This window comes from Gasterosteus aculeatus, chromosome 14, assembly GCF_964276395.1.
Source record: "Gasterosteus aculeatus chromosome 14, fGasAcu3.hap1.1, whole genome shotgun sequence".
NCBI lineage: Eukaryota > Metazoa > Chordata > Actinopteri > Perciformes > Gasterosteidae > Gasterosteus > Gasterosteus aculeatus.
In genome coordinates this window covers 1,841,403-1,853,137 of record NC_135702.1, presented here as the reverse complement: position 1 = coordinate 1,853,137, position 11,735 = coordinate 1,841,403, and the positions used below count along the sequence as shown (strand labels likewise).

The window sequence follows — 11,735 nt, the reverse complement described above, 5'->3', positions numbered from 1 at the left end:
TGTTTGAATAATCGTTTGAATCATTGACAAGAAAAATAAATGGTCCCAGCATTTCAAATTAAAGATTTTTATATTATAATAAATATATTTATATATATATTCTTTTTTTTATTAATGAATCCATTCGTTCAAATTCAAGTTTAATATCGTTGAGGTTTGGACAACCATTAATGTGATAATAAATTTAAAAAAATTAAAAGAATAAAATAAGATAAAAATATAGAAAAAATGAACAACTTGAACTGATAAGAGAAGTACGTTAAAACCTGTACGTATATTTCCAAAGGTGAGACACGCCGTGGTGTCTGGGTCAGCGGGGGAGTCAAACTCGGATGGAGGAAGCTGGTTCTGTGGCGGGAGGCCTTGGTCCTGATGGGGCGGGACGGCTACGCTAGTTATCAGTACTATTGAAATAAACATTTATAGATAGACAAAACAAACCAGCAATATGTGAAGTCTTTGCACGTAGTGCTATTATTCATATATAATAATATATTTATTTCCTTTCCTGTAAGTAAAAACATCCGAGCGCATCACCGGCTGCTACAGAAGATGCTGCGCATGCGCGTTGGCTCCCTCTCCTCTCCTCTCCTCCTCTCCATGACTGACCGACAGTGACCTCAGTTTCTGCAGCACAACTTAAAGACATCCCGCAAACTGCGCTCACACACACACACACACACACACACACACGCACAGCACGCGGCACCAGGAGAGATGGCCGGTATATTCGGGAAGATCTTCGTGGGCATTTACGTGGAGATAAAGCGGAGCGACGGTACGTAGCTTAGCTCCGCACCCCGCTCTCCATCCGGCGGGTCCGGATGAGAGAAGCTAACGTCAGCGCCGTTTGTGCTAAGCTAACGCGCCGCTACAGCACCGTCTCTCCGTTAAATGACACCGACGGGTGACGCGGTGCGAAACGGACATCGGATCGTGTTGTGACAGCCCGCCGATGTCGCCCGTCAGTCCGGCGGACTGTCGCCGGCCCGCCGGCCCCCGGGCAGCGGGCGGCGCCGGACGGACGGACGGACGGGCGGGTCCGTCCACCTGCGCCGCCGCAAAAAAAAAATAAACGAAACGAAACGAAAGAAAAAGCCCCGTTGCTCCCGCGCGCGGCCCCGCCCGCCTCCCGCAGACATGCATGCGGTTACCGGCACCGTGGCCTGTGCATGGGGGGGCTGATGCACGTCTGCATGCAGGCCCCCCCCCCGCCCTGCATGCCGGCTTTATTACACCGAGTCAGCCCGCTGGTCCTCAGTGTTCACCTCCACCCGTCATGAGCCGCACCCATTAGCACCTCAGTGTCCTCGCGGTCGTTTTTGTCTTTTGTCCCTGCGTGAGGTGATTAGACGTGTTGGGGGTCACGGTTAACCGGCTGCGTCAATCATGTCTGCACACACACTGACATATGAGTCTGTCCTGCATGTCCTCTCCCGCTGCAGGACGAATACACCAGGCCATGGTCACGTCTCTGCACGAGGACAACGACAGCGTGACGGTGGAGTGGATCGAGAACGGAGACACCAAAGGGAAAGAGGTATGAGAGCCCCTGCGTCATGTGATGTCCCCAGTCGGTCCAAACACACGCATGTAGTCGCTAGAAAAGTGCACACTGATTATTGGTCACCAGGAGCCGCTGGCTTCCACCACATGATGTCACTTCCTGTCTTCTTCTCGCTTCTACAGCTGACAGCAGGTGTTTGTTTGTTTGTTTCTCAGATCGATCTGGAGAGCGTCTTTGCTATGAATCCAGATGTTGCTCCTGATGAGGAGATCCCACAGAGTCCCGAACCTCCTCTTCCTCCCTCTAATGTCGCCAAAACCAGCAAACTCCCCAAGGTCAGTTCCCGGCCAGCGTCTCCTCCCCGCCGTGTCCACGGAGGAGTGTTTTACTTTGGACGTCTTCACATATCTAGTTTCTGAGTAACGGAAATCACTACAGAGGCTGGAGGTCAAATTACAAGTTACTATTATAAAACATTATCGCTATTATAATTATGATCAACAATGTTATTTTTATTTGTGAACAAACTATTGATTTTACAAAACAACACTGCCAGTAGAATAAAATGTTCAGACAAACACGGACGAGTGAATGAAAGATGCAACTACAGCGAGTCTTAACTTCAAGCTTTTAGTGGGTTTTCTTTACTAACAGTCAGACAAAAGGAGGCGAATCAGCAGTTTTAGGCCAAAATATTTCCATAACATCTATTTGCTGCTGTTTGACCTGCGTGGAGTTTGCGTTTGCTCATTGAGGTCCGATACGGAGCTTCTCCGTGGGTCTCTAAAGGAAAACCTCCTCCTGAACAATGTTTCTGCTTTCAGACCAAACGGATCACGTCCACAGCGAAAGCTGAGAATCCTCCGCGGGAGAACAGAGGTTTTTAACGATCATCCATCTCAACCCAAGACAAAAAGACATGAACAGCTGTGTGGTAACATGCGTGTACACGTGGAGGATCTTCACTGACGTTCTCCCCCCCCCCCCCCCAGCTGCAGCAGTGGGGACCACGCGCGCCCGTCCCAGCCAGCACAGCCAGGCCGCCGAGCCGCCGCCGCCGCCACCCCCGGCCATTGCCCCCCAGTCCGCCCTCAACCAGACGCTGCTCCAGCAGCAGAACGGTGAGTCCCCCCCCCCCCGCCGGGTCGCACGCTTTAACGTTTAATCACATCTCAAAAGAAGGAAAAAAAAGGCGCAGAAGGGAGAAGCGTGATGTCATCGTCTGTTGCAGAGGTCACGACCCGGTGATGTCACGCCGCCGCACAGCTGCGAGGCCGTCAAAGGCTCTTTTCAGGGTCGCTCGCGGTTCGGCCGAGTCGGAATGAATGTCTGCTACTGTGGAAATAAGACTTAACTGGAGCTTTGATCGCTGCAGAGACAAACCGGCGGTTTCTGTGTTCAGTTTAAACCGACGATGAACGTCTTCCATGTGGTTTTACGCGTCTACAGCCTGACGCCACGCGGCGCCAATCGCGCCGAGGCGCTTCATTCACAGACCCGCACACGCCTTCTCATTCAATTCAATCCGTTTGTTCGTTGCGATCATCTTTGCTCCGCTTTTCCAGCGCGGAAGAAATCCAGCTGTGTGAAGGAAGTTGAGAAACTGCAGGAGAAACGAGAGAAGAGACGACTTCAGCAACAAGAGCTCAGAGAGAAGCGAGCGCAGGTGAGCGCGCGCACACACACACGCACACGCGTGTCTTTTTGGGGGCGCGTTTCATTCGACACCTGGGCTCTGTTTCAGGAGGTGGACGTCCAGATGCCAAACTATGAAATCATGTGTATGATCAGAGACTTCAGAGCCAGTCTGGACTACCGGCCCTTAACCGGCAACGATCTGGTGAGTCGCCGTCGGCCTCGCGTGCTCCCGGTTATTTCCTCCCGATACGGAACATACATGTGAGACTTTGGGCGTTTCAGATCGAGGAGCACAGGATATGCGTGTGTGTGCGCGCACGGCCCCTCAATAAGAAAGGTGAGCGCGGCGCTCTACAAACCGCACGCCCCTTTTTCCCTTCCGTCCCAGCGCTGACCGTTGATCTCTCGCCGCAGAACTGACCACCAAGGACCTGGACGTGATCACCATCCCCAGTAAGGACGTGGTGATGGTCCACGAGCCCAAGCAGAAGGTGGACCTGACCCGCTACCTGGAGAACCAGACCTTCAGATTCGACTACGCCTTCGATGAGAACTCCACCAACGAAATGGTGTACAGGTAATGTGTTTTTATCACTGCATTAGACGAGATCTGACGAACGATAGCAGAAGACCACGACTCCCATGATCCCTTGCTCCTCCACACGCTGTGCTCTTCCTCCGTCAGGTTCACGGCTCAGCCGCTGGTGGAGACCATCTTTGAGCGAGGGATGGCGACCTGCTTCGCGTACGGACAAACAGGAAGTGGGAAAACACACGTGAGCGCTTGGACCTGGAACTTGATGGTAGTTTGTAGTTTTGATGCTTCTTTAATGTTCCAACACCCTCGTCTCCTTTCAGACGATGGGAGGCGACTTCTCAGGAAAGAACCAGGACTGCTCCAAAGGGATCTACGCTCTCTCTGGTCGGTTTCTCCCATCACGTCTCTGTCGTCACCGCTGGTTACTGCATCCGACTCCATTTAAGTCTCTTTGTTTCTCTCCTTCTGCAGCCAGAGATGTTTTTCTCATGATAAAGAAGCCAAATTACAAGAAGTTGGATCTTCAAATCTTTGCTACATTCTTTGAGATTTACAGCGGGAAGGCAAGTGTCTTTTAAACCTGATTAGCATTGAATTCATTTGATAAGAGTTTGCGTTGCCTCCTTTTAAAGTTATGAGCCGACGTTCATCAGGCAGAAGCAAAAGAAGTAATATTTGAAGTGAGGAGGAGTGACTTAGAGATGCAGTACACGTCTGCACGGTGATTGACAGGCGTCTACCAGAGAAGCCAAATTCGTCTCTGGCAGAGACCTGTCAATCACCCTGTAGCCCCGCCCTTGAGCACACCAATGGACCATCTTTCACTATATCACGCTGTATGGGAGAAGACTTGAAACTAGAGACTGAGACCATAAACTCATGTTTACAATGTTTACTGAGGGAATAAATCAAGAGAGAAGTAGAGTCATTTCCTCATAGACGTCTATGGGAGCAGAGGAGTCACCCCCTGCTGGTCACTACAGAGAAGTAGAGTCATTTCCTCATAGACGTCTATGGGAGCAGAGGAGTCGCCCCCTGCTGGTCACTACAGAGAAGTAGAGTCATTTCCTCATAGACGTCTATGGGAGCAGAGGAGTCGCCCCCTGCTGGTCACTACAGAGAAGTAGAGTCATTTCCTCATAGACGTCTATGGGAGCAGAGGAGTCGCCCCCTGCTGGTCACTACAGAGAAGTAGAGTCATTTCCTCATAGACGTCTATGGGAGCAGAGGAGTCGCCCCCTGCTGGTCACTGCAGAGAAGTAGAGTCATTTCCTCATAGACGTCTATGGGAGCAGAGGAGTCGCCCCCTGCTGGTCACTACAGAGAAGTAGAGTCATTTCCTCATAGACGTCTATGGGAGCAGAGGAGTCGCCCCCTGCTGGTCACTACAGAGAAGTAGAGTCATTTCCTCATAGACGTCTATGGGAGCAGAGGAGTCGCCCCCTGCTGGTCACAGCACAGAACGCAGCTTCAATGTGTGAAGCTTTACAAAACCAGAGGTTTCCACTTTACAGGACAAATATATAGTAACTATTTGCTTCTTAATAATTATTTACATATTCTGTCCTCGTCTGCTCCCCTCTGGGAATCAAAGGCTAATCTTATTTTATCATCTTTTAAAAAAAGGTGTTCGATCTACTAAACCGCAAAGCCAAGTTACGGGTGCTGGAGGACGGGAAGCAGCAGGTGCAGGTGGTGGGGCTGCAGGAGAAGGAGGTCAAGTGCACAGAGGACGTCCTCAAGCTCATCGAAGTGGGAAACAGCTGCAGGTTTGGACGCCGCGGTTTGACTCAGAAGCCGGGACATTAGTGGGTTCCGGTTCCTCCGTGACGAGCTCCATGTCTCCTTCAGGACCTCCGGTCAGACCTCGGCCAACGCTCACTCCTCTCGGAGCCACGCCGTCTTCCAGATCATTCTCCGCCGGCGGGGGAAGATGCACGGGAAGTTCTCCCTCATCGACCTGGCGGGGAACGAGCGGGGGGCGGACACGTCGAGCGCCGACCGCCAGACTCGCCTGGAAGGAGCCGAGATCAACAAGAGCCTGCTGGCGCTGAAGGTCTCCTCAGTAGTAACAGATGGCCGACGGAGCATTAGTTGCTCTACTGGAAGTGGTGGTGGGACTGGGAGGCTGTTCAGTACCACCACATACTGGCGAGGGAGGTTCTGGGGTTTTGACCCGCCACAATCCATGACATCACATTAAAGTCATTTAACAACAATCTGAAACGGTGGAAATGAAAATATGTGGTGTGACGCAGATCATAAGAGTCTGTTCACAGAAGGTTCTCAATATAACGGTTCAGTATCTTTTTGGTACAAAGAAATTAATATATTAATTCAATATCATTAAAAAAAAGTTTTCTTGATAAAGAAGAAAGAAGAATAAAAATGTCACTTGGTTTGTCGAATAATTATTCTGTAATAATGTGCTCAGCCTTTATAAGTTGTTCCTCTACACAATCACTCATGATGTCCGTCTGTCTGTCTGCAGGAGTGCATCCGAGCGCTGGGCCTCAACAAACCTCACACTCCGTTCAGAGCCAGCAAGTTGACTCAAGTGCTGCGCGACTCCTTCATAGGGGAGAACTCCAGAACATGCATGGTGAGACCAGAGCAGATGCGCGTGGACATGCGTGCAGGTGGAGGACCTATAGAAAACATGAATACGTCTCTCATTGTTCCCCTGTGCAGATCGCAACCATCTCTCCCGGGATGGCGTCGTGTGAGAACACTTTGAACACGCTGAGATACGCCAACAGGTAGAACGCGTCCTTTTCTCTTAGGAGATTTTAAGCTCCACTAACGTGAGAATGTTTTAAACGCCATCGTCGTCTCCTGTTTCCAGAGTGAAGGAGTTTGGGATAAGTCCTTCCGACATTCCGTTCTCCCAGAGCGGCGGTGGAGGGAGTCGCTCCGAGCTCTCTCCTTCTTACGAGTACGATCCATTTACACCACCCCTCTCCACCCCTCTCCACCCCCACAGCACAAGCAGGTTTCCACCATGTGGCCTTTTCGTATCACCCATTAATACCACATTGGCACTCGGGAGTTATTGGTTTTGGTCCTATCGGGGGATCCGTTTCTCAGCTTTACCCTTTAAAAGTGTAACTTGGTATTCCGTTTATTATAAGGGACAATTGGCTGGTGGTCCGACATCATTAATCCCCTTTTTCTGTTCATTTTGCATCAACAGTTTTTTCCATTTATTGACGTTGAACTGCTTTTATTTTTCCAGGCTTTATTTCTCCTCCACCCGCATGCCGTCAGTCAGTCTGTTTGATGTTCTCTTGTGTCGCGTGTAGAGCAACCCCCCCCCCCCCCGCAACATGTGTGCACACCGCATGCCCCCCCAGCTACCCAACACACCTCAGCAGTAGTCGCAATAGTCCTATTGTTGTTTTAAGGGTGAAGGGACTCACAGTGGACCCCGAGGCCGAGATGGACCTCCTGCAGGGGGGGCACGCCGACCAGCTGGAGGTGCTGGAGGCCCAGTGGGGAGTCGGGAGTTCTCCGCAGAGGGACGACCTGAAGCTGCTCTGTGAACAGAACGTAAGATAACTGGATAAGTTAGAAGTTAACAAAGCGGTCAAAGGGGAGTTCTGTTCTCCGCTGCGGCCCGGCCGTTAAAGTGAGCGGTTCTGGGTTCTGTGAAGAGGAAAGAAGACGCTCACAATCAGCGCCCTCGTGTCCAGAACCACCTCAGTAATTACAAACACTTTAAAGGGCGGCGGTGAAGCAGCCGGAGGCGCCGTTTGGGAGCTTCACGATAAGCCCCGCCTCTTTTTGGGCTGAGTGATTCACGTCCAAACGCCGATCACATACCTACACAACCAGACATGTTAATGACTTAATGGTTCACTGGAGCAGTAAAGCATCAACGCTTAATCGATTTGCTTTCAACTACCTTGATAGACATTTGAGGATGTGGTTGTCGGGACATTTTAAACTAATCTATGAACGGATCGATTACCCGTGGCGTTCTCTGCAGGAGGAGGAGGTTTCCCCGCAGCTCTTCACCTTCCACGAAGCCGTGTCCCAGCTGGTGGAGATGGAGGAGCAGGTTCTGGAGGACCACAGGGCCGTTTTCCAGGTACAGGACGCAGCTCCAAAGTCAGAGGCCTTATTGTGAATAACACAGTGTGTAAAATGAGTATAAACCACAACTGCATGAAGAGAAATCACACGCGTCTACAGAACACCGTTTAAATCGACTTGTAAAGCTCAAACAACAATGGAGGTCTTCAAACTGTCCTCACAGGAGTCCATCCGCTGGCTGGAGGACGAGAAGGTGCTTTTGGAAATGACGGAGGAGGTGGACTACGACGTGGAGTCGTTCGCCACCCAACTAGAACAAATCCTGGACCAGAAGATCGACATCCTCACCGAGCTGAGAGGTGAAGACCATTCGCCCGGTTGTTAAATGACCATTCTGTCTATCAGACATAAACCTCGTGACATTCACATTGTACTCAAAGCTACCGTGAGGAACCAGTGTAACTTCACAAAGACCTCCATCAGTAAACGAGACCATCAGAGAGAAGGTGGTCTGTTTCTACATGGTTCTTCTTAATGATGTCATCGGTGCCACCGGGTCAGATTCTGGTGAAACCAGATGACATCGTGCAGGTTCACCAGGACCTCGTTCAGGTTCAAATTGTTCTCTCTTCTTTCAGATAAAGTCAAGTCGTTCCGTTCTACACTCCAGGAAGAGGAGCAAGCCAGCAAACAGATCACCCCGAAGAGGCCGCGCGCACTATAGACACACTTCAAATAGATATTTCACCGTAACATTGACTGGAGAAAGATCAAATCCTGCCGCCGAGGAGGTCCAGAGCTGATGTAGCTCAGCTGTGAATTTACAACTTACTGTCTTCTGTGCGTGTGGTCTCTCCTCCACCTCTTTGCTGTACAGGCCGCCGTCGCTTCCCATCATGCATCAGGCCAGAGCGCCGTCTCCGCTCTCCCATCCTCCCGTGAAGTGTGTCTACAAGGTTTTGTATGTGTGAAACGTCACAAGTGCTTCATTACTTAAAAGAAGAAAAAAAAAAAGGTGAACAACTATTTGTTTTGAATACATTTTTATAGAGTCAAATCATTGCTTATCCTCACTTTGGCCAATTTTATAAACAATTTTTGCCATTTTGTGCAATATTAGGAGGATTTTACTCCTGCCCCCCCCCTCCCTTGTTTCAGCTCTGAGGGGAACGGGCTGTTGTCTGTGTGTAAAATGAGCCACTGTGTGTTTGTGTTGATACTGTATGTAACATATGTTTGATTGAGAGACACTAACCTTGCTTTACATTAATTGACCCAATGGGGGCACTATAATCAAAGACATAGTGATTGATTTCAGTCTCCCATCCAACAATTGCTGAAACAGTAAGTTTTTATTTGCCAAAATAAAGAATCTACTTCTTGTTGCTTTACTTGTTTCTTTTTGAGGCTTGTGTTTGTCAATTTAGTTGCTGCCAACAAATTTAGTTAAGATTAATTCCATTAATTACTACTGACTTTCCTGCCAAGTCTGTGGTTCTCAGCCTAAATACGTTCAGTCTAAAAGTAGTAATTTCCTCAAGCTACTTTACCTGTTTTAAGCGAATGTTTAAAGGGGATTTTAAGGGAATAAGGCATTTGTTGGGGACTATTTTCAGCTGCGGATAAATACACTTGTGCTGCTCTGGCGCATTGATTTCAGAGGAGCACTTTATTTAAGATTGCAGAACAGCGTCTCTTACATTCAAACTTAAAAAACATATATTTAATTTGACACGACTTGGAACACTTAGAGGGTATAAAACTAATAAAATTATATTGTAATATTTGTTACAATGACAAATTGCCGTTCCTCGTTGCCAGCGATCGATGCGTCAAGTCTCCGCCCTGAGGCTCCTCCCCCTTTACCACGTCCGCCTGTAGCATCTAAGCTAGCGTTAGCCGCGGCTACAACCAGGAACCCAGCACAACAACGTTCAACATTGCGACACAAAGCAGAAACAATATATTTATTTAGAAAATACTCGATTCGAAGAGTAGGCACAGACGTCACGTGCGCAGCCACAGTGGATTTATTTATTTATTTATCTTTTAAAAGGAGGGTTTTTCCCGCCTCTGCTCTGCTAGCGGTTAAGATTAAAACCTCACCAGTAGACGCGGCTCAGTCCGTCCAACCGGGGTTTGGCGACTTGGTTTCGTTTCAAAAGCGACTAGCGACTCTTCCTGCGGTTATTGGAGACTTTCCTGCTATCAGCTACTGTCAGTACCTCGGGAGATCATCACGTCCCGCTCCAGACTGATAATGAATCAAAGCCGCCGCTGATCCCACGTCGCACGTTCCCATTACGCAAACTAGGCGATGACGTCATTTAGCGACTTCCAGGACGCCAGAGCGTCTGTTTGCAGTAGTTCTTGATGTAGAAAAGTCCTGTGACATGCTGAGTAAGCAAGGCTTGTTAATTAAATCATACAATATAGGTATATGGTTGGATTGAAAACTTAAATTAAGAAGTTGTGAATGAGGTTTGGAATGGGGATTCAGATTTCTGTGGTAAAAACAGTCTTTTTTAATTGGTAAAAAGATAAAACAAAATCAGGAGTCAATAAGCCTTAGGACTCCTGCATCGGCATTGCAGGTAGAAATGAACGAAACGCCACTGGACAGAACAGTCATCGATGACAGCAGCTCTACTGGTTTTATTTTATCTCTGCACTGCAAAAAATATTTTCAATCAGCAGAACAAACAATCCATCATCTCAGGTGGCACAACCACCCTCAGGTGCTACGAGGCGCTACCAGCCTCAGGTGCTACCAGCCCCAGGTGCTACGAGGCGCTACCAGCCCCAGGTGCTACGAGGCGCTACCAGCCTCAGGTGCTACGAGGCGCTACCAGCCTCAGGTGCTACGAGGCGCTACCAGCCTCAGGTGCTACGAGGCGCTACCAGCCTCAGGTGCTACGAGGCGCTACCAGCCTCAGGTGCTACCAGCCCCAGGTGCTACGAGGCGCTACCAGCCCCAGGTGCTACGAGGCGCTACCAGCCTCAGGTGCTACGAGGCGCTACCAGCCTCAGGTGCTACGAGGCGCTACCAGCCTCAGGTGCTACGAGGCGCTACCAGCCCCAGGTGCTACGAGGCGCTACCAGCCTCAGGTGCCACGAGGCGCTACCAGCCTCAGGTGCCACGAGGCGCTACCAGCCTCAGGTGCCACGAGGCGCTACCAGCCTCAGGTGCCACGAGGCGCTACCAGCCTCAGGTGCCACGAGGCGCTACCAGCCTCAGGTGCTACGAGGCGCTACCAGCCTCAGGTGCTACGAGGCGCTACCAGCCTCAGGTGCTACGAGGCGCTACCAGCCTCAGGTGCTACGAGGCGCTACCAGCCTCAGGTGCTACCAGCCCCAGGTGCTACGAGGCGCTACCAGCCCCAGGTGCTACGAGGCGCTACCAGCCTCAGGTGCTACGAGGCGCTACCAGCCCCAGGTGCTACGAGGCGCTACCAGCCTCAGGTGCCACGAGGCGCTACCAGCCTCAGGTGCCACGAGGCGCTACCAGCCTCAGGTGCCACGAGGCGCTACCAGCCTCAGGTGCCACGAGGCGCTACCAGCCTCAGGTGCTACGAGGCGCTACCAGCCTCAGGTGCTACGAGGCGCTACCAGCCTCAGGTGCTACGAGGTGCTTCCGCCCGAGACTCACCAAGCTGTTTGCGTCACAGGAGAACTCACCTGGTTCTGTTTTTGTTGAACAAATATTTTCTGCATACATGCAAGTGTTTTTTTTTTCTTCCTGAAATTTTGCTTTACAAAATTGTAATGTGCACAAAAATGGAAATTCAAAATGAAGGGAAAAATGCATATTGAAATAAAATATATACATACTTACATATTCCTGTTCTATTTACTAAATATAGATGAACTGCATGATTATTTGTGCAGCTCTGTCGACTCAATTAACTAATTGTATTAGTATTATTCAATTTAAATACTATGTATGTTAAATGGACTCAGAATTTAGATATCATCTAATAATATTGAGTCCATAAAAGGCCGAAAATAGCTGTAAAT

The 11,735-nt window shown here is 49.7% G+C and overlaps 1 protein-coding gene across 2 annotated transcripts; it reads left to right on the top strand.

Annotated features, from left to right (window-relative positions):
- Positions 1–549: 549 nt before the first annotated feature.
- Positions 550–9,105, top strand: LOC120831705 (kinesin-like protein KIF2A). 2 transcript variants are annotated; one of them, XM_040197385.2, is made up of 21 exons: positions 550–778; positions 1,446–1,540; positions 1,723–1,842; positions 2,332–2,386; positions 2,500–2,628; positions 3,073–3,173; positions 3,252–3,347; positions 3,428–3,482; positions 3,560–3,722; positions 3,831–3,921; positions 4,004–4,067; positions 4,155–4,246; positions 5,310–5,452; positions 5,535–5,739; positions 6,175–6,285; positions 6,375–6,442; positions 6,529–6,618; positions 7,088–7,232; positions 7,672–7,773; positions 7,942–8,077; positions 8,357–9,105. In XM_040197385.2, exons 1-21 carry the CDS (start codon positions 718–720, stop codon positions 8,440–8,442), a joined length of 2,208 nt encoding a protein of 735 aa, XP_040053319.2. In that variant the 5' UTR covers positions 550–717; the 3' UTR covers positions 8,443–9,105. The 2 variants fall into 2 exon arrangements, with proteins under 2 accessions (XP_040053319.2, XP_077944896.1); XM_078088770.1 differs by having other exon boundaries at positions 6,529–6,675.
- The last annotated feature ends 2,630 nt before the right edge of the window (positions 9,106–11,735 follow it).

Bases quoted from the DNA above. Each gene is read 5' to 3' on its own strand.
- LOC120831705 (XM_078088770.1), top strand. From the start codon at position 718: ATGGCCGGTATATTCGGGAAGATCTTCGTGGGCATTTACGTGGAGATA. The intron at 1,541-1,722 runs GTATGAGAGCCC...TTTGTTTCTCAG, and splicing joins GAGACACCAAAGGGAAAGAG to ATCGATCTGGAGAGCGTCTT. The intron at 8,078-8,356 runs GTGAAGACCATT...CTCTTCTTTCAG, and splicing joins CATCCTCACCGAGCTGAGAG to ATAAAGTCAAGTCGTTCCGT.